This window comes from Zootoca vivipara, chromosome 11 (genome assembly GCF_963506605.1).
Source record: "Zootoca vivipara chromosome 11, rZooViv1.1, whole genome shotgun sequence".
Taxonomy (NCBI): Eukaryota; Metazoa; Chordata; class Lepidosauria; order Squamata; family Lacertidae; genus Zootoca; species Zootoca vivipara.
In genome coordinates, this window is record NC_083286.1 from 63,865,601 (window position 1) to 63,886,107 (window position 20,507).

Here is a 20,507-nt window from a genome sequence, read left to right on the forward strand (position 1 = left end):
TCTTTCCGCCGCGCCGCCGAGCCGTTGCCGGCTCTCTCTCGTTGTCTCCGCCCCGTCGGGCGGCCAGAAAGGGGGCGGGGCGGGAGGAGGCGGAGGGGCCGTTGCTGCTGCCGCCGCCGGAGCCAGAGGCGAGGCAGAGCAGCGGAGCTGCAGACTCGCCCTGCCGGCCGGGCACGCGCAGCTCGGCGCCGCCTCCCCGATGGCGACCCCCGAGGAGAACGGCGGCGGCGGCGGCGGCAGGACCGGTGCCCGTCGGAGGGTCTCCCTTTCCGGGGAGCAGGAGCTGATGCGCGCCTTCGAGGGCTCGGCGCCGGGCCGGGGGCTGCCCCAATGGGGGTGGCGGCTGTGCCTGGCGCACCGCTTCGCCGAGCGCAGGAAGCCCTACCAGGCCTCCGACGTCTCGGCCGCCGACGCCGTCAAGCACCTCGGACTCGCGCTCAGGTCAGCGGCCGAGGCCGGGGGAGCCCGGCCAGCAGGGCGCTGCAGCCCCGCCGCTTCGCGCGCCCTCCCGCCGGGCTGCGGGGAGCCGGCTTAGGCAGTCCCGTCGCGGAGCAGCGCCGCCGGCCGCCCCCTCCTTCCCTCCCTCCCTCCCCGCCGCTCCCGGGGCGCGCCCGGGCAAAGGTGAGCGGGAGGCCGCCTCCGCTTCCCGCTGGAGCCCCGCCGGGCTCGAGTCTCTGGCGCCGGGCCCGGAGCTGCGAAAGGGAGGCCTCCGGGCTGCAGGCGGCGGCTGGGGCGGAGGAGCCGCGCCGCGGGAGGCTTCTCCGAGCGGGGCCTCCTTCCTCGGGGCACTCTGGACGTGCGCAGAGGCCCCCTGTCCCGGCGGGAGGAAGGCGGGGCTGGGCGCTGGAGGGGAATCTCCTTCTCTTCTGCTGCTGCCCCGGGTCCAAAGCGCGGTAACGTGCTGGATTAGACACGGGAGCCTGATTTTGCAGTGGCCAACGTGGTGCCCACGAGCAGGACCTGGACGCTCCAGCAACACTCCCCTCCTGCAGCGCCAGCCACTGGCACTCAAAAGCATGAAAGCCCCCGTGGCTACCAAATGGGGGGTCCAGCGCCCTCACCTTGGCCAACCAGGCGCCCCAACAGTGCTCTTGACAGCCACCCCCCCAAAAAGCCTTTGGAAGCCCAGCTGCCCTCTGGGAATTAGCCCAGTGCCCTTTGAAAGCCACCCAACTGGAGGGAGGACCCTCGCGGCCTCTGGGGGGAGCGGATTCCATTGGGTGGGGTTTGTTTAGTTTTACTCCCAGTAGACCCACTGAAGTTAATGGGACTAACTTAGTGGAATGGCACCCATCCTTTAACTGTGTGCTGGTTCTGGGCCTTTGTCATTTTATTTTACTCTTTTGTTGTTGATTTGTCACAGATGCTATTACTCTTATCTGTAAACTGCCTCGCGTCGCTGTCAGCAATGAAGGCAGCGCCTAACTAAATAAATTGATAATAATAAAATATATGTGCAGGCTCACACATGCGCTTGTAAAGAATAGCAGATTGCATAGCTGGGATGCCCCTAGACAGGTTCTGAAGATGCATCCATGGAGCCTGGCCATGACCTTCCAGGTGTGCCTCTCCCTCCTCAGGTACTTCAGGTGGTGGTACCGGAAGACTCGCGTGGAGAAGAAGCACCCCTTCATCAACCTCTTCAACTCCCAGCCCCTGCGCCAGATCTATGGTGAGCGGGGCGGTGCTTGGCTTCTCCCAGGCCGTGCCAGCCAGGGATTCCCTGCAGTGGAAGGCCGGGAGGAGTCACTCTTTCAGGAGCAGAAGGGGGCCTGGCTGGGCCGCAGGGCTGGACCTCACCGGCCTGCCATCCTTGCTTTCCCCCACAGGCTGCCCGTTGGGGGGTTTCGGAGGCGGAACCATCACACGAGGCTGGCGGGGGGACTTCTGCCGGTGGCAGCTGAACCCTGGGCTCTACCACTACAAGACGGTGATCGCTGACCAGGTGCGTAGCTGTGCGAGGACCTGGCCTCCTGGTCTGTGCCCCTGGGGTGGGCGCAGCAGAGTTGGTGCGGCCGGCCAAGGCTCTGGGGGTGTTGGGACTCTCTGCCCTCTTGGATCAGCTGCCCCCCTTCCCAGGCCCTGCATCCCAGGGAGCCCCCAGGGCGGGTGCCTTTGCTCCCCTGTGCTCAGGCTGCCCTTCACCTGGCTTTCCACCCCACCCCCCATACCAGTTCACCGTCTGCCTGCGCCGGAAGGGCCAGACCGTCTACCAGCAGGTGCTGTCGGTGGAGAAGCCCAGCCACCTGCAAGGATGGAACTGGGGTTTCTGCGGCCACTACGCTTTCTACCACGCGCTCTACCCCCGCGCCTGGGCTGTCTACCAGCTGCCCGGGCAGGACGTGGTGCTCACCTGTCGGCAGGTCTCCCCCATCATCCCTCACGATTACCAGGTGAGCCTCTTCTGTACCTGTGCAGGTGAGTGAGGGCGATGGGTTGCATTGCAAGGAAAGAGGTGCGGGGCACCTGGGAGCTTTTCAGCTCACTTTGTTGGCCCTTTATTGCAGGCTTTTCTCTGGAGAGAAACTCTTTGCAGTGCAGTTTTTGGGACCAGCTGGGAAAAGCCAGCAGCCCACCTGCGTCTAGGGCTGGATTTAGGTTTGATGAGGCCCTAAGCAGTTCGAATCCCCGCGACAGGGTGAGCTCCCGTTGCTCAGTCCCAGCTCCTGCCAACCTAGCAGTTCAAAAGCACGTCAAATTGCAAGCAGATAAATAGGTACCACTCTGGCGGGAAGGTAAACGGCGTTTCCGTGTGCTGCTCTGGTTTGCCAGAAGCGGCTTAGTCATGTTGGCCACATGACCTGGAAGCTGTATGCCGGCTCCCTCGGCCAATAATGCGAGATGAGCGCCGCAACCCCAGAGTCGGTCACGATTGGACCAAATGGTCAGGGTTCCCTTTACCTCTTAAACTACTGAAGGTCATGGGGCCCTTTCTATGTCCAGCTGTCCTTTGTCAACAACAAATTGTCACTGTTTTTTGTGTTGAATATATGCTATATGGTCATTGATGGACCTAACAGGTATCTAAAGCCATTTGCACATGTTGCCCTGCAACCAGCCCATGCAGAACGCAGGCACCCTATATATAGAAAGGAGCAAAGCAGTGATATTTTAGGGAGCAGACTAGCAGGTGGGGCCCATGACGAGCCTACGCAACATAAAACACTTGCTGTATGTAGGTTTTATTTCATTTGTTTTTTATCTTCTATTTTGGAAATGTACATCCAGTTTTTTTCCCTTTAATTATTTGGGGGCCCTAAGCTTCAGCTTGTTTTGCTTATACGTAAATCTTGCCCTGGCTGTGTCCCATCCTGGCAGCACTTGGAAGGCCAGCCAGTCCCAGTTTCTATCTAGAACCAGCACATCCTGATTATCTGGAGGGATAAGTGGCATTGGGTGAATTCTTTAGCACCCTTCTTCATGGGCGTGTTTGCACCCTGGCCACCTCTCAGAGCGGGGGCCGCATCCTCACACACCTGAGGGCCAAGAGCAGCTGGCCTGGCTTGGTGAGGCAAGGGTCAAGGGACAGGTGGCTTCAGGTGATGGTGGGCTTGGTGGCTGCTCTGAAAGGGAAGAAGAAGAATTGGGCTTCCATTCAGTTTTTTATATGAATATTTATTGAATTTTATAACAAATAATGATGTAAATCTTATTCATCATGTTATATAGAATTATTCTCCCTCCCCTCCTCTGGACTTCCCTCAGCTCCCCCTCTGCTGAGTTTTATTTATTGTATCCTGCTTTTCCTAGAGAAAAATAAAATCCCTTATCATTTCTCTAAAATATCTGTTACTCAAACAAAATTGCGAACGTTTATTCAAATCCTGCCAGTGAATCCAGTCCATTCTGTTGTTGTTTCTGCAAATAAACTGTAAATAGTTCCCCGACTCTTTTGAAGTCCTTTTTCTCCTTCTCTCATAGTTCATCAGTTTTTCTTGCCATTGTTCCTTTGATGGTATTTCTTCCTCCTTCCAATATTGTGCAATCAAGATTCTTGCCGCTGTTGTAGCATACATAAATAATGTCCCTTTTTCTTTTGGTAACTCTTGATTTGAGATACCTAACAAAAAGGCTTCCATTCAAGGCAACAAACACCTTTTTGTGGTTTTGGCACGAGCTGCTGTTCCAAACCAAGAAGTGCATAACAGGTTTTAGTATCTGTATTAATACTACATGAAAGAGCATGCGGCAAGCAAATTTGTCACTAATGTAGAGATAGTAATAACCTTTCTTGCAGCCCAGGAGATCTTCCTTGGCAGACTGTCCTCTGGCTCAGTTCACAGGTCACATTGCAGCTCTGACTCTCTGTGGACTAGCATCGTGACACGCCTTAAGTAGAGGAAGTGCCAATGGAAGAGCCTTCAGGGACCTGAAATACTAGTTTTCAGGGCTTGCTCTCTTCCATGTTGTCCTTTCCAAAGGCGCTGTTGACCAGGGTTGTGGAAAGTTTGGGGGTTTCGCTCCCAAACCAGAACTGCTGGAATAACCTCTCTGGCAAACAGTGTTCACCGCTGAAACATTTATTGTCTTACAGAGACAATGAGGCAGAAACTCCCAGTCCAACATTCTGCAACTCTTGTTGCTTTAGGTGCCGTTTGAGGCAGAACCCGGGGCCAGGTCAGGAGAGGGCAGCCCTGGGGGAAAAATAGGAGCCCACAAATGCAAATCTGTTTTACGTAAGCAGTTGCAAGCCCAGTGCGGATATAGAATCATAGAATCATAGAGTTGGAAGAGACCACGAGGGCCATCCAGTCCAACCCCCTGCCAAGCAGGAAACACCATCAAAGCATTCTTGACATATGCCTGTCAAGCCTCTGCTTAAAGACCCCCAAAGAAGGAGACTCCACCACACTCCTTGGTAGCAAATTCCACTGCCGAACAGCTCTTACTGTCAGGAAGTTCTTCCTAATGTTTAGGTGGAATCTTCTTTCTTGAAGTTTTAATCCATTGCTCCGTGTCCGCTTCTCTGGAGCAGCAGAAAACAATCTTTCTCCCTCCTCCATATGACATCCTTTCATATATTTGAACATGGCTATCATATCACCCCTTAACCTTCTCTTCTCCAGGCTAAACATACCCAGCTCCCTAAGCCGTTCCTCATAAGGCATCGTTTCCAGGCCTTTGACCATTTTGGTTGCCCTCTTCTGGACACGGATATGGTAGCGCAGCGCAACCTGCCTCCTTGCTGGTGCACGGAAAGGGCTTCCTGCCCCACGCAGCCTCCTTTCTGCAGCCCCTGACCCCCTCGCTGCCTTTTGTCGCCTCCAGGACACCAGCCTGCCCGTGGGGGCTTTTCTGTGGGACGTGGAGAACCAGAGTGGGGAGGACATCGAGGTCTCCCTCATGTTCACCTTCCAGAACGGCACCGAGTCCAAGGGGGACCGGAGGGGGGGCCACTGGAACGAGCCCTTCTGCCTGGAGAAGGACGGCCGCTGCGTCCGGGGGGTGCTGCTCCACCACTGCCGCCCCGTGAACCCCTACACGCTGGCCATCTCCGCCCGGGAGAAGGTAAGGAGGGAGGGGGGCGTCCTGCAGGAAAGACGGGTGCCAGGAGCGTCCAGAGGGACGCCAGCCCCTCCTGCCATGGTGGGGGAGATGACTCCACTCTCCACTCGCCTGTCTCACAGGTGGGGGACTCTGGGCTGCTCGGCTTCCTATCCCTGCTGCTTTCTGCTGCCCTTCCACCAAACCCCCCCCCCCAGGGCCAGGTTTCGATTCCTTTGCTCTCCCCTCTAGGCAGGCACCACCGTGACCCACCTCACCACTTTCAACCCTGCCGGCACTGGGCAGGAAGTGTGGCAGGACCTCCTGGCAGATGGCAAGCTGGCGTCCCCACCAGGTGAGCCCCAGGCCCCCCTGGGAAGGGGAGGGGGTGGCACAGAGGGAGCGGGGAGGGAGGAAGCAAGAGGCCAGGCACCCTGACGTGCAAAGAGTGCGCTCTCTCTTTCAGGGAAAAGCCCCCCCACAGAGAAGGGGGAGGCTTGCGCAGCAGCTGTGTGTGCCACCTGCACGGTGCCAGCTTCTGGGCACTCGACGCTGGAGTTTGCCTTGGCCTGGGATATGCCCTGCATTCAGTTTGGCTCCAAAAAGAAGGAGCACCGCAGGTGAGCACCTCCGCTGTGGGTGGGTGGGACATGTCTCAAGGTTTGGCTTCATCCCTGAGGGATCACCTGAGGCAGGTGTGTGCCTCGGGCGGATTCCAGCCTCCTCTCAGCCAAGCATTGCGTGTCCAGGCATTGCACTCGCAGGCTGTGTGCTCAGCTGTGCCACAGTGTGCTCAGCTGGCACACCCGGCCTCACCCAGACCGGGTGACGAGAACATGTGGGCACCCGGGGAAGCTGAATGCTGGAAGAAAGTCCTCCTTCGCGCAGCGCAGAGTTGCACTGTGGAACTCTCTGCCCCAGGAGGCAGGGACGGCCACCCACCTGGAGGGCTTTCCAAGAGAAATGGAGAGATTCATGGCAGCAGATGAGGCGTGGGCAACCGCTGGCCGCTGGCTGTGTTGCCACTGCTCTGCTCCCCACAGCCAGAGGCAGCGGTGCTTCTGAATCCCGCCCCCCTCTCCGCAGGGGAAAGGGTTGCTCTTGTGCTTGGATCCCTGCTTGCGGGTATCCCATTGGGGCATTTGTGGGAAGGGGATCATAGAATCCTAGAGTTGGAAGAGACCCCAAGGGCCATCCAGTCCAACCCCCTGCCAAGCAGGAAACACCATCAAAGCATTCTTGACATATGGCTGTCAAGCCTCTGCTTAAAGACCTCCAAAGAAGGAGACTCCACCACACTCCTTGGCAGCAAATTCCACTGCCGAACAGCTCTTACTGTCAGGAAGTTCTTCCTAATGTTTAGGTGGAATCTTCCTTCTTGTAGTTTGACTCCATTGCTCCGTGTCCGCTTCTCTGGAGCAGCAGAAAACAACCTTTTTCCCTCCTTTATATGACATCCTTTTATATATTTGAACATGTCTATCATATCACTCCTTAACCTTCTCTTCTCCAGGCTAAACATACCCAGCTCCCTAAGCCGTTCCTCATAAGGCATCGTTTCCAGGCCTTTGACCATTTTCGTTGCCCTCCTCTGGACACGTTCCAGCTTGTCAGTATCCTTGAACTTCTGGGATGTTGGCCCAGAGGGGCCATGAGCCTGATCCAGCAGGCGCTCTCCTGTCCAGTGTAAGCTGCACCCTCCTTTCTTCCCAAGCTGCTCTGAGGCATTTCCCATTGGGCTGGCATTGCAGGGAGGCAGGAGAGCAACACCCCCCCCCCCGCCCGACCTGCCGCCTTGTGTTGGCATTGCTGTTGACTGCTGTTTGCAGACTTCCTGGTCAGTTGGCACAGTGTCTTCCCACCAGGAAATGACTCTGGTTCAGCCTGATGCCACCGTCCTGGCTGTGGCCTCCCTTAGCCCCCCATGCCCCCCCCCCCAACCACTGAGCAGGGCCCTGTGCAAACCCCTCCAGGAGTTGCCCTTGTATCCCTCCCCAAACCAGGAAGATTCCCCGGCCAAGAGGCTCATGAAAGGAGAGGCTGGAGCTGAGCTGTTAGCCCAGGAAATTCCTAGATGCCCCCTCTGACCTTGGCTCCCGTCATTCTTTTGTGTCCTCTGTGGCAACTGATGTATTGCAAAGTGGCTTCTATTTTTGCTGAGTTTAGTCCAGGAATCATTGGCTGTAGTTCTTGAGTTTGGATTTCTGTTGTTTATTTGGCAATATTTTGAGAGTTAATTTCATTGTGCAATGTTATATTCTGAACAGACCATTGAATATTACTTCATATTAGTTGATTGTTTAAAAGTAACACTTATTAGGACTCATTGGCATTGGATGGGATTGATCCTGGGCGTGTGACCTTCCTTGGGCTTCCTGGTGTTTCTACGGCTTGGAAACTCTCTTGGGTGTAGCGATACAGAAAGATGGTAAACAAACTAAAAGTGAAACGAAAAATGGAAAATTGAGGGAGTTGACCTGATAGGGTGAGAGAAAAATCGAAGCAATGTGGAGGCTGGGCAGAGTGGCAGGACCCGTCCTCTGCCAGGCCCTGCCCAGCCTCTCCATTTTGCCTCTTCCCCTGAGCGAGACTTGAACTGTGTTGCCCTTTTCCTGCTCCAGAAGAAGATGAGTGGGGGGGGGCAGAGGAAGACCCCTGTCATTCCCACACGAAGCCTGGGCAGCCCCACCATCCTGACTGTGCAGAGCGCACCCCCCACCCAAACTGGCACATGGGCATCTCCCCCCCCCCAATTGAAGGCTGGCAGGGAGCTCAGCCCCTCTCCCCCTAAAGCAGTAGGGGCTTGATCCCAGCCCTGCTGCAGCCCCTGGGATTGGGCCCTTTGGGAGGTGGGAAGCCAGCACAAAGGCCTCTCGCATACAGGACCCCCTCCCCCCTGGGAGCAGCCTGACGTGGGCAAGGAGTGGGCAGAGGGTCCCTGCCTGCTGTTTCTGGCAGTGCTGAGTCTGGTGTCCTGATGTGCCTTCTTCCTCCTCCTCCTCCTCCTCCTCTTCCTCCTCCTCTTCCTCTGCAGGAGGTACACGCGCTTCTTTGGCAGCAAGGGAGATGCCTGCCCGGCTCTGTCTCACTACACCCTCTCCTGCTACCAGGCATGGGAGGAGAAGATTGAGGCCTGGCAGCGCCCCATCCTGGACAACAGGTACAGCCCTCCCTCGGCTGCCAATTCTGGGGGTGCGGGCAGCCAGAGGCTTGGAGCACCTCCTGGCTGGGAGGAAGGGCCTGGCACAGCTCCCCCCGCAGGACGAGGTTCTCCTGGCCAGGCTGCTCAGGGACCCACACCAGGGCAGCTTCCATGCCTGCTGCCTGCCTTTTGCCCCAGGGATAGTCCTGCCCCTCCCTGAGCGTGGGGTGGCCCTCTGCCCCAGCCAGCTCCCTTTCCTTCCCTAACAGGGATAGACACTCCGATAGATCAGCTAGTCAACAGATGCCCCTTAAACCTCGGTCATGGTCACCACAACGGAATGTCTTGTTCGCCCGGGGCCTGAACTAAATGATACCCCCCCCCCCCGGTCCCTTCCAATTCTCCGATTTGATGGTCTCAGCTACGTTGCTTGGCCATCACTTGCTCGTACAATTAATCCTTTGTCCCGGTATGCAAGAGGGAGAAACACGCACAGTGAGAATGGCGTTCACTATGGACCAAGGCAGAGGTTTTTAAGCTACGGTTGCCAACCTGGCGCCCAGAAATCTCCAGGTAGTTGCGATTGGACCCATGCCAGTAGCAAAGGGGGCCTGGCCCCTGGCTAATTTCTAGCACTGCTCCCAGGTGTGGGCTTTGGGATCCCTGTGCCTCCTTCCTTGGGATAGAATCCCAGAATTGCAGAGCAGGAAGGGGCTCCCAGGGGTCATCTAGTCCCACCCCCTGGCAGGTGGTCATTCAGCCTCTGTTTAAAAACCTCTGACAAAGGAGGGTCCTCCCCCTCCTGTGGTTTTGAGGGGGGGCATGGGGGTAGCCGGCTGGTTCTTCCTTGGGGCGGCCCATGTACAAGTGCCTTTCTTTCCGCCCCCCATTGCAGCGACCTGCCCCCTTGGTACAAGTCCGCCATCTTCAATGAGCTGTATTTCCTGGCAGACGGAGGGACCCTCTGGGTGGAGCTTGAGCTGGAAGACCCCGCGGCCTCCCTGGGGGCCTCCCTGGGCCTCTCCCAGCACCTTGCGGTCCTGAAGGACTACGGGAGGTTTGCATATCTGGAAGGTAAGGGGCAGGACTCTGTGGCATGTGGCGGGCGGGGAGAGGGGAGGGCACGAGGGGCTTTGCCACCCCCTGCCTTGGGTCAGACTGAGACACCACAGATTTAAAGCATGTGCACCTTGGGAACTGTAGTTGCCATTCCCAGCACCCATAAACTACAGTTCTCAGGATTATGGAAGGGGGGAGTTCTTTGGACGTATGGTGTGTGCATTCTTGGGGCTGGGAGTTCCGCCGGTGCCCACCTGCCCGCTTCTGTTTGCTGCTTCCAGGCCAGGAGTACCTCATGTACAACACCTATGACGTCCATTTCTACGCCTCCTTCGCCCTCGCCATGCTGTGGCCCAAACTGGAGCTGAGCCTGCAGTACGACATGGGTGGGTGAGCCTCGCCCCTCCCTCTGCCCGTCTGCCCAGCGCCTCCTAGGCGTCTCTCTCCCCAAATGCCCCATGGGGTGGCCTCTGCTGGAGTTGGGTCCCGGGGATGAAGGGGTGGGTAGGAGCAGAGCGCCCCTTCTCCCTGGGCCTTGCCTTTTGGGGAGGAGGCCAAGGCCCCTTGAGCCCAAGGGGGGAGGCCAAGAGAGAGCGAGACCCCTCAACCGCGGACCCTCTCTCTCTCTCTCTCTCTCCCGCAGCGGCCGCCATCCTGAGCGAGGACACCCGGCCGCGCATGTACCTGATGAGCGGGCAGACGGCGCAAGTGAAGCTGCGCAATGTGGTGCCACATGACATTGGGGAGCCTGGTGAGGCCGCACGTCCAGAGCCGCCCTGGCGCTTGCTGGGCAAAGGGCAGCCCCCCCCCCCACCCTTGGCGAAAGAGGCGCAGGCTGATCTTGCAGCAGGCACAGCGATGCCCCCCTCGCCATATCAGAGAAGCCCGCTTTCCTTTCTTTATTTCCTTTCTTGCGTTTCTAGCCCACCATTTCTCCAAGGAGCTCAAAGGGGGTGCCAGCGATTCTCCCTGCACCCATTTAGTCTCCCCTACACCCCTGTAAGGGAGGCTAGGCTGAGAGGCAGTGATTGGCCCCGAAGACACCCAGTGAGCTTCGTGGCCCAGTGGTTTTTTGTTTTGTTTTTTAAAGTTTTTATTAAAGAAGTTCTTGAGGTACATAGAGCGTCTCCACCATTGGTTCCAAGAACCTTGTTTACACTTCATTTGAATTTGGTATGAGACTCTCCTTTTTTTATATGATACTTTATTGAACATATATCATTTTAAACATTTATATGGATATTACATCACATTTACAAAATTAAATAATTATAATACCATTGACTTCCCGTCACCATCCGCTGAGTGTCTCATTTAAATTTCCAATGTACAAACCTTACTCATCAAATTCTTATTTTTTCTTTTGTACAAATTAAATTTGATCATAAAAAGGTAAAGGGACCCCTGACCATTAGGTCCAGTCGTGACCGACTCTGGGGTTGCGCGCTCATCTCGCATTATTGGCCGAGGGAGCCGGCGTATAGCTTCCAGGTCATGTGGCCAGCATGACAAAGCCGCTTCTGGCAAACCAGAGCAGCACATGGAAACGCCGTTTACCTTCCCGCTGTAGCGGTTCCTATTTATCTACTTGCATTTTGACGTGCTTTCGAACTGCTAGGTTGGCAGGAGCTGGGACCAAGCAACGGGAGCTCACCCCGTCACAGGGATTCGAACCGCCAACCTTCTGATCAGCAAGCCCTAGGCTCAGTGGTTTAACCACAGCGCCACCTGGGTCCCTAAATTTGATCATACCCGATTATTTAGCTCTTTGTTACCAGCCAATCATCCTTCCAAGACTGCCATGAAGAGTCCATCCTTATTATCACTTCCTTGCAAATAATTCCTAATTTTTTTCCATTTTTCAGTAAATAATTGTTTTGAGTTTCCCCTTAGATTTTCCGTTAACTAACTATGAGACTCTCCTGTCATAGCCCAGTGGTGATTTGAACCCGGGTCTCCCTCCCAGGTCCCAGTAGCTCAGCCCTTGACCCGCTGCACCTCCCTGGCTCTCCAGTTGAGGCCCCACGTCAGGCAGGATGGGGCCTGAGAGTCTCCCTAAGGCGCCACGGCTGCTGCTTCTTGGCATTCACTGCCAGCTCAGTTGCCCCCAAGTGCCCCCTCTGATCTTTCCATGGAAAAGCCTGCATGTTGACCCTCCCTCCCTCCGTGGTCAGTAAGACTCCGTGGTCAGTAAGACCCTCCCTCCCTCCACTGGTCAGTAAGACTTGATTTGAATCATTTTTTAACAGAAAGACTCCTTCTTGCTGTTATAATCTTAATATTTTCAACCAGATCAAGGTTTCATTTTTGGAATAATAAATTTTCAGAGTAGTTTTTACAGTTATATAAAAAATTACTGATGTGGTTATATTATTAGAAATACATAGAAAGAGAATTATGAAATTATGGCGAGGTTAATAAGTTAACTTTAGATTTGGACAACTTTTCTGCTGTACTTTATTGGAAGGAGAAAAATAATCATTTCCTTCATAACAACTTGGACTGAGTTTTGTTGTTGTTTAGTCGTTTAGTCGTGTCCGACTCTTCGTGACCCCATGGACCATAGCACGCCAGGCTGAGTTTTAGCACACACGAAAAACTTAAAACAAATCCTTATTTCCTGATGAATAGCCTTTGGATTATAATGTAACTTAAGCAGAAAGCTATACAGTGTTTAGAAAGATTTTTCTTCCAAAAGCATTTTATTTCAAAACTCCAATTTAAAAAAACTCCAATTTTTAAAAAGAAACCATTTATTTTTATCCCCCCTGGGGGTCCTCCTTTGCTTCTCTTTCCTGTCTCCCTCGCCAGCCCTCTTTCTGCTTGGCCGTTCTCAGGCGCGTGCCCGGATCGTGCCCTGTGTGCAGGGGTGGGGCAACAGGGCCTGACTCTGCCCCCCTCCTCTCCCCCCCCCCAGATGACGAGCCCTGGCAGCACATCAATGCCTACCTGATCCACGACACGGCCGCCTGGAAGGACCTGAACCTGAAGTTTGTGCTGCAAGTGTATCGCGACTTCTACCTCATGAACGACTCTGCCTACCTGCGGGACATGTGGCCCGTCTGCCAGGTAACGCCAGGATAGAAGCAAAAACCCACCTGTGCTGTTGATCAAGACAGCGCAACACATACAACACGCTGGCGACAATTGTTTCCAAAGGAATTTTGCATTCTTTGTCTGATTTGCGAACAAGAGACAATGACTTGTGAAGTGCCACACAAACTTTCAAGCTACCCAAAATAAAGCGAACTTATAATGTCCAATATAGCAAAGTTCTTACCGATTCTGGGCCTGGTTTTCCATTTTCTTTGTTTATTCCAAATGAGTTCAAGAGAAAACGTTGTTCCCAGGAGCCGTAGGGTGCTAAAAACTCAGTCTATGAGGTTGTAGAAAAGGCAGGGTGCCGGCATTGTCGCCAATGTGTTGTATAGGCAACGTCAGGAGGCGGGCTGGGGGGCAGTGGCAAGGCTGGGGCGGGGGGCTGCTGGGGCGGCTGCGGGCCCACCTCCTCCCTTCCACTCCCCGCAGGCCGTGATGGACTCCGAGCTGAAGTTTGACAAGGACGGCGATGGACTCATCGAGAACTCTGGCTTCGCCGACCAAACCTATGACGCCTGGGTGGTGACGGGCGCCAGGTGAGCAGGCAGGGGAGGGTTGGGCTGGATGACCCTCAGGGGACCCTTTCCGACTGTGATTCTGTGAGGAGGGCTGCCCTGGTCAACCTTTGGGCAGGCCCAGGCAGGCATCTGGCGGGGAGGGTCTGCACTTGGAAGGGGGAGGGGCTCCCTCTGCCAAAACGGCTGCCAAGACTAAGAGGGCGGCAGCCAATGGGCCAGCCGGTGCAGCTGTCGAGGTCTGTGGGGCAGGATCCGACTCCCCCAGCATAATCTCTGCCCCATGGAAAAACATGGGGGCAAGTTGGAATCAGAGGCGGATTTAGGGCAGCGCGACCGGTTCCTCCGCACTGGGCACTGAGCATAGGGGGTGCTGCAGGGTGTCACAGCTGTGACGCAGGGCCGGATTTTGGTTGGATGATGCCCTCAGCTCCTGAAGGCAATGGGGCCCTTGATATGTCCAGCTGTCCTTTGTCAACTCAGCACCCCTGTCTAGGAGTCAGGCGCCATGAATGAATCAAGCCCCTTCCTCAAGTGACAGACAGCTGGCACCTCCAGCCCCCCAGCGCCAGAGCTGCCATGTGGGGCTTTGGCCTGTAGCTTGTGGGTGGCCTCAGGGAGGGTGGGTGTGTCTGAGTTTGGGGGGAACAGGGCTGGCTCCTTTCACCGTGCATGGAGATTTTGGGGCTGCCCCTCCCACACTGAAGGGGGGGTCCTTTATCAGGTTAGCTGGACCCAGCAGAGCTGCCTGCTCTGTGGATTTTGGGAGGCTGAAGACCCACCAGCAAGAGACTTGCCCCTCTTTGCCCAGCAAGAGACTGTGCCAGGCAGGCTCTCTCTCTTTGGCAGCCTGGATCAGGCCACGGAGGAGGGGGTAGATGCAGCCCTGTCCCCTCCTGGCCATGAGAGAGGGTGGGCCCAGGGGCTGCCCTGCTCTGCAAAGAGATCTGCCAGGGGGCTGGTCTCTCTCTCTGGCCAGAGAGTGCCCACCTCTGGTCGGTCAGTGGACCCCAAAGTCCCAGAGCTGCTCTGCCCTCCAGCACCCCTTCTGGTGGTGGCACAGCGTGGGCTCCGGTTTCCCAGCCAGGAAGGCTTCCCCGCGGTGCCCGTGTGCCAGGGCTGGCTCCCGCCAACCTCCTCTTTTGCTTTGGCAGCTCCTACTGCGGAAGCCTGTGGCTGGCGGCTCTCAGCATGATGTGCAAGATGGCGGAGCTCCTGGGCGAGGAGGATGCCCGGCAGACATACTCTGCCATCTTGGCGAAGGGCACAGCGGCCTTTGAGAAGCTGCTCTGGAACGGTGCGTGGGGACAAAGGCGGCTGCCTGCCTACCTTCTCCGGGCGGGGGTGGATCTCTGGGGTGGATCTCTGGGGTGGCTGCAGGCGCCTCTCTCCCGCCCGGGATCACCCTCCCTCCTCTCCTCTCCTCCAGGGAAATACTATAATTACGACAGCAGCACCAGCACATCTTCGGACAGCATCATGTCTGACCAGCTGGCTGGGCAGTGGTTCCTTCGCGCTTGCGGCCTGGGAGAGGGCAAGTCTGAGGTGAGGAGGCCAAGGAAGGTCCCCAAAGGGGGAGGGGGGCTCAGCCACATCCATGAGGGTCCCACCAGGACGCAGGGAGTCTTCCTGGGTGAGCTTCCATGGCGGTGGAGGGTCAGCCTGTGGAGGGACTCCCCACCTTCTCCCAGGGTTTGGGGGGTGCTCCGGCACCCCTCTTGGAGGCTTGCATCAAATCACTTTGAAAATACATCCGAAAGCAGCCCTGTGCAGGGAATGCGCCTCCAGTGGCAGAGAGTTCCATAGGACTTGGCTGGTGACACTAAAGGCTCCGTTTTATACTGCCATCAGCTGAGTCTTGCAAACTCAATTGGCCAGTGATGCTACGGCAGATGATTTCAGTGGCTCAGCTGGGACAGAAAGGCTATGGGCTTGTGTTTTTAATATCTTGTGGGGACAATCTAGTCAGAAGGGCAGCGTATAAATAATAATAATAATAACATCATCATTATTTATTAAGGTTTGTATACTGCCCTTCATCTGAAGATATTGGGGCGGCTCACAGCATAAAAAGACACAGTAAAAAGACAAGATGCAGAATAAAAGCAAAACACTTGAGGGCAAGCCCCCCCCCCTGGGTGTCAGGAGACCAGAGTCCTGCCGACTCTCCCTCTGCCCCTCCCACATTGGGGTGGGTTGGACTAGATGGCCCTTGGGGGTCCCACGCTGCTCTCCCTCCCCGCAGGTGTTTCCCCAGAGCCACGTGCTGAGCGCCCTGAGGACCATCTTTGAGCGCAACGTCATGGGCTTCTCCCAGGGGACGATGGGTGCCGTCAACGGCATGCGGCCCAGTGGGGTCCCGGACCATTCCAGCGTCCAGTCGGACGAGGTTTGGGTTGGCGTGGTGTACGCCCTGGCCGCCACCATGATCCAGGAGGTGAGTGGGGGGTGGGCAACGGGGGGGGTGGGCAAGAGAGAGGCGGGCTGGGGGCTGGCTCTCACCCCCCTGTCTTCCTCCTCTTCCTCCTCCTCCAGGGACTGGTCCAGGAGGGCTTCCACACGGCCGAGGGCTGCTACCGGACAGTGTGGGAGAGGCTGGGCATGGCCTTCCAGACCCCCGAGGCCTATTGCCAGAAGAGGGTCTATCGCTCGCTGGCTTACATGCGCCCCCTCAGCATCTGGAGCATGCAGCTGGCCCTGGAGCGCAGGGGGCAGCAGAGGCCCAGGCGCCCCTCACTTCCTCAGAGGCCTCTGACCCCCCCACCGCCGTGAGCCCATGAAGTGGATCCCCCCCTCCCTCCCACTGCAGGAGTGGGGGTCCCACAACTGGCCAGCCCAGGAAGGAAGCCGGCAGGAAGAAGGAGGGGCCTGTGGGTGGGGCTGCTGCCACCTCTCTATTGGGCAAGGCCCCCCTTAGTCTCCTTAAGCATGGGGGGGGGCTTGCATGGCTGAGCCATTCCCCGGGGGGGGGTCTGTTGTTGCACGGTGTGTATGAAGGATCTTTCTCTCTCTCTGCCCCCCCTCTTTCTGACTGCCCTTTCCTCTTGGGGGTCAGTGGCAGGTGTCCCTGCCCCCCCCCCAGTTCACGAGAGGAGCGGTGCTCCATTTTCAGGGGGGGGGGTGGAGGAAGGGGCCCTTCACCACCTGCTCCCCCCCTTCCTTTCTCTCCTATGATTGATTTGCACGCAATCAAGCTCTGTACAATCTGGGGGGTGCCCCAGAGTTATTTTTAGATGCAGAATAATTTTAATTTAAAATAAACAGTTGTTGGCAAGGGGGGGCTCTCTGTGTATTTTTGTGGGTGGGTGTCTGTTGCTCCAGGCGTGCTTTTAGGGGGGTGGGCAGGCCCCCCCTTCCCTGGCCATTCCTGGTGCTTGCCTGGCCTGTTGGGTCTGTGGCCCAGCAGAGTTCTCTAAATGCGGGGAGGGGCTGCATCAACGTCCTGCCCCCCCCCACCCAGTGATCCTCTGTGCCTGCCTCTCAGCCTTCTCCTGGGGGTCGTGGGGGGGGGGAAGGGTCAGGCTCCCCTCTGGGATCCAAATACTCAAATGGTAGGCTAGCCTCGAGAGTGATTTTTCATTGACAATGGTGGAAAAGTTTCTTTATTGGTTTTTTGGTCATCAGCCCATGAGACAGTTCTCTGGGGCAGGCACAGAGAATTCAAAAGAAAGCTTAAAAATACAGAAAGGCCACTAAAAAGCCCCCAGCAAGCACAGTGAATATACTATTGGCAACCGCTGCATCCAAAGTTTCCCCCACCTGCAGACTTGCAGCAAATGCACTCTCTAGCGCAGGTTTACCTCGCCTGGGCCTGTTTACTCCAGTGGAGAAGCCTCCAGGGGCCGGAGCGCATGCACGCCCGTCATGTCTAGCATCTGCGCAGATGCGATTTCTGGTGCCACAGAAGCGAGTCTTCGTACCGCGTTACTCACTGAGAAGGCGGCTCGGGGGCTGGTTAAACCACCCCCGTGGGCCGCTTGTGGCCCATGGGCCTTAGGTTACCAACCCCTGCCCTAGTGAGTGGGATGGTGAGCCCTTCTTGAGCCACCCTTGGCCAAACGGGGGGGGGGCTGCAGGCTGGTGGGGGGTGACCCAATTTTTGTCCCTCCCCATAGAAGAGGCCAGAGGGGCAGTGCTGGTGGAGTGCAGAAGGAGGGAGAGTATTCTAGCTGGTTCTACACATGAGTAGCAGGAGCAGGCCCAGATGCTGGTTCCTTTTTATTTGACACGTACAAAGACGTTCTTGCCAACCCTGCAAGGAAAGAGAGAGAGAGAGAGAGACTGAGGATTGTCCAGCAAATGCCCTTCACTGATTTGGATGACTTGTGGGTCAGGGGCCAGGAGTGGCTTAAGTGTCCTTGGAAGAGCCTCCCGGTGCCCACGGCCCCTTGAGCCTGCCAGCCTTGCCCTCAGCAGTGGCACCAGAATGGGCCAGGAGCCGAGCGATGGCATCCCAGGCAGCCCCCTTGCAAGCAAGCATGGACTGGATGGGGCTGTCCTCCCCTTCGGGAGGGAGGAGGGAGGGGCTCCTGGAGCCCCCTTTGTCAAGTGGCCTCAGAGAACCTTTTGCTCGCTTCTGCGGGTGCGGAGGGGGCTGCTTTGGCTCCTGGGACGAGATGCCTTGGTCGCCGTCCTGCAAGCAGGGGGGGGGGGGATTCCAAGGGGATCTTGCTACAAAGCCCCGTGTAGGGCGACGCATCCCTTTGTGGCTGGTCCAGGAAAGGCCGTCACTGGACTTGCCTAAGAAATTGTCAAAGCTCTTCGCGTCTTGGGACAGGATTTCTCAAAAGGGTTGGCCCACCCCCCACATTCCGCCTCGACCATTTTACATGACGTTCCCTCCCCAAGTGGTCGGAGTCGCGCTCTCTCGCGGCATCTTCCGAATGCCTTCTCCACTAACGGGAGGTGCGCAGCCCCCCCCCCCCCAACGAGGCTCTTTCGAAAGGTAGCTGAAAGCATTTTTGTTGCGAGAAGGCTAGTCAGACGTCTCGTTCATAGAATCATAGAGTTGGAAGAGACCCCAAGGGCCATCCAGTCCAACCCCCTGCCAAGCAGGAAACACCATCAAAGCATTCTTGACATATGCCTGTCAAGCCTCTGCTTAAAGACCTCCAAAGAAGGTTTATGTTCTCTCCGGCTAGTCTAGCTGCTTGCTTGGGGAGGTGTACATCGCCTAAGGTTAGTAAGCAGGTTTATCCCCCCCCCCCCAGATTAAAATAAAATTCAATTTAAGACCAGTCGTGGATGCGCGTTAGAGGTGAGGCAGGCAGGGTTCCAGCGCTCCAGTTTGGGCAAATTTAGGATTGAATTCTTCGGAAGCAAGCAACGTATTCTGAGAGCAGTTACTTAGAGGCTGAAGGCATTCCTGGCCTTTGACACGAAGAGCCTAATTCAGCACCGCGCTCTCGCGGACTGGGCTAAATCAAGGGAGTTCCTGGACGCCTCTGGCAGGATTGCGTTTTTATGGGGATAGCCTACCCCCTTTTTTTGATGGGGATAGCCTTTGACCCCCCCCCACCGCTTCTCGGGGCCGGAGGGAGCTGAATAGTCTCCGAGATCTACTTCGAAGCGGAGGGGAAAGCGGGAGTCTTCCTAGGAAGAGCTGCTTTTCCCTTCTAGTCCTGAAAGGGAGGGAACTGATGCTCAGCCCCGACTGCGCCCCTTCGGGGTCTCGCCTGCCTGTTTTAATGGCTGGGGTGGGACCTCCCGGGCGGGACCCCCTCCCCAGTCGCTCCTCAGGCCGCTTACCGGTTGGCCTTCCAGTCGTCGGCGTGCGTCGCCACCTCCTGGCGCAGCAGCCACATCGTCTCCAGGGTCTCCTCGCCCTTCTCGTCCAGGAAGCACTGCCCCACGAAGACGGTGGTGGAGTCTGCAAGGGGGCAGAGAGAGCGAGGTTGGTGGGCAGGCGCCGAGGCCGCTCTGCCTCCCCTGCGAGGGTCTTCAGGGGCGGGCATGGTGGGGAGGTTACCAAGCCCGAAGGGCGAGAAGCCACCACATGACCGGGAAGGGCAACTGGGGGCCCTTCTCTTCTCCGTCCATGGAGCTGCTCGGACCCCTCTATCCCCGCGAGGCTCCTGCCTCCTGCTCTGCCCTTCCTCCCCCCCCCCGACCCGTCTCTATCCCGGCGAGGCTCCTGCCCTTCCCCCCCCCCGCGTACCGGAGAAGGACCAGCTGACGGAGAAGCCGAAGGTGGGCTGGGCGCGCTGGTTGGTGTGGTGCTGCCTGCCGTGCAGAGGCGACTCCCGGATGGAGGCGTCGGTGGCAGCCGAGACGGCGGTCAGGTAGGAGCCCGAGAACTGGCCGTCCTTGTTGGTGGTCCCGATGACCATCTTGGAACCCAGGTCGTTCACCCACATCCCCTCCAGGTTGCACTGCGGAGCCAGAGCGGAGAGGAGCGGGTCAGAGAAGGGCAGAACCGGAAGGCACCCTAAAGGGTCATCAAGTCCAACCCCAAAGGCAACTCCCCAGCATATCAGAGAGGACCCCTCGGCCGCACACAAACGGGCGCAGAGCCCCAATGGGCACCTTGCGCCCCGTGAATATCGCTCCTGCTCCAGCTCCCCGCCCCGCAAAGCCAGCAGTTTTTATTGCCTCCCCGCAACATTTTTCAATCCCATCCGAAGCAACCTCCTCCAAGGCGCCTGTGGGAGCTGCAGGTCAGAAAGACCCTGCGAAAGAAGGAGCCTTAAACCAGAGGAAGAGAAGCCAGCAGCAGCCCACCCTGCCCCACAAGCGCGCCGGGAAGCGCCCCGACGTCTCCGCTCCCTTCGCGCCCTGCGCCCTGACTGGGGCTTCGTTTTCCGTTCCTCCGGCGAGGCGCTGCTGCCGATCTGTTTCGCAGAGGGGAGAGCGAGGCGGAGACCACGCAAAGCGCCTTTGCCCAGATGCGGAGGTCTCTCCGACTGCAGCCGGCGCCGCTTGCCCGCCCCGCCCTCCTTGCCTCGCCTCTGCCTGGCCCTACCTTGGCCGGAGTCTGGCTTTCCTTCTGGACGTCCAGCGCCAGCGAATTGGCTAGCGAGAGGGAGAGAAGGGCGCCCAGGAGCGCCAATTCTGCCATGCTGCTGAGAGAGACCGTGCGCTGCGCCATCCTCGATGCCGTGAAGGGAATAGCCTCGTCGAGCCGGCGGCCGTCCTCTTATAGCGCCCGGGCGGGCGGGCAATTGCGCAAGCCGGGTGGGCGCGGCACGGAGATCGGTGCCAAGAGGGGC

At 57.2% G+C, this 20,507-nt stretch overlaps 2 protein-coding genes across 3 annotated transcripts; one reads left to right on the plus strand and one right to left on the minus strand.

Annotated features, from left to right (window-relative positions):
* Positions 1 to 86: 86 nt before the first annotated feature.
* GBA2 (glucosylceramidase beta 2) lies at positions 87 to 16,573 on the plus strand. The gene is made up of 17 exons (XM_035100675.2): positions 87 to 441; positions 1,581 to 1,672; positions 1,830 to 1,945; positions 2,175 to 2,393; positions 5,269 to 5,508; positions 5,737 to 5,839; positions 5,951 to 6,104; positions 8,519 to 8,644; positions 9,522 to 9,700; positions 9,967 to 10,071; positions 10,329 to 10,436; positions 12,603 to 12,754; positions 13,214 to 13,320; positions 14,454 to 14,596; positions 14,729 to 14,844; positions 15,545 to 15,736; positions 15,835 to 16,573. Exons 1-17 carry the CDS (start codon positions 200 to 202, stop codon positions 16,069 to 16,071), a joined length of 2,631 nt encoding a protein of 876 aa, XP_034956566.2. The 5' UTR covers positions 87 to 199; the 3' UTR covers positions 16,072 to 16,573.
* A 310-nt stretch (positions 16,574 to 16,883) lies between these two features.
* On the minus strand, positions 16,884 to 20,418 carry LOC118077200 (avidin). Of its 2 annotated transcripts, XM_035100676.2 has the most exons (4): positions 20,261 to 20,417; positions 19,457 to 19,670; positions 19,048 to 19,168; positions 16,884 to 17,551 (listed from the first exon to the last, which is right to left on the minus strand). In XM_035100676.2, the coding sequence occupies exons 1-4, from the start codon at positions 20,384 to 20,386 to the stop codon at positions 17,518 to 17,520; spliced, it is 495 nt and encodes a 164-aa protein (XP_034956567.1). In that variant the 5' UTR covers positions 20,387 to 20,417; the 3' UTR covers positions 16,884 to 17,517. The 2 variants fall into 2 exon arrangements, with proteins under 2 accessions (XP_034956567.1, XP_034956568.1); XM_035100677.2 differs by lacking the exon at positions 16,884 to 17,551 and having other exon boundaries at positions 19,044 to 19,168; positions 20,261 to 20,418.
* Between the last annotated feature and the right edge of the window lie 89 nt (positions 20,419 to 20,507).

Coding starts and splice junctions, on each gene's coding strand:
- GBA2 (XM_035100675.2), top strand. CDS start 200: ATGGCGACCCCCGAGGAGAACGGCGGCGGCGGCGGCGGCAGGACCGGT. Junction 6,105..8,518: donor AAAAAGAAGGAGCACCGCAG/GTGAGCACCTCC, acceptor CTTCCTCTGCAG/GAGGTACACGCGCTTCTTTG. Junction 8,645..9,521: donor CGCCCCATCCTGGACAACAG/GTACAGCCCTCC, acceptor CCCCCATTGCAG/CGACCTGCCCCCTTGGTACA.
- LOC118077200 (XM_035100676.2), bottom strand. CDS start 20,386: ATGGCGCAGCGCACGGTCTCTCTCAGCAGCATGGCAGAATTGGCGCTC. Junction 19,671..20,260: donor AAAGCCAGACTCCGGCCAAG/GTAGGGCCAGGC, acceptor CTGGCTCCGCAG/TGCAACCTGGAGGGGATGTG. Junction 19,169..19,456: donor CGTCAGCTGGTCCTTCTCCG/GTACGCGGGGGG, acceptor GCCCCCTTGCAG/ACTCCACCACCGTCTTCGTG.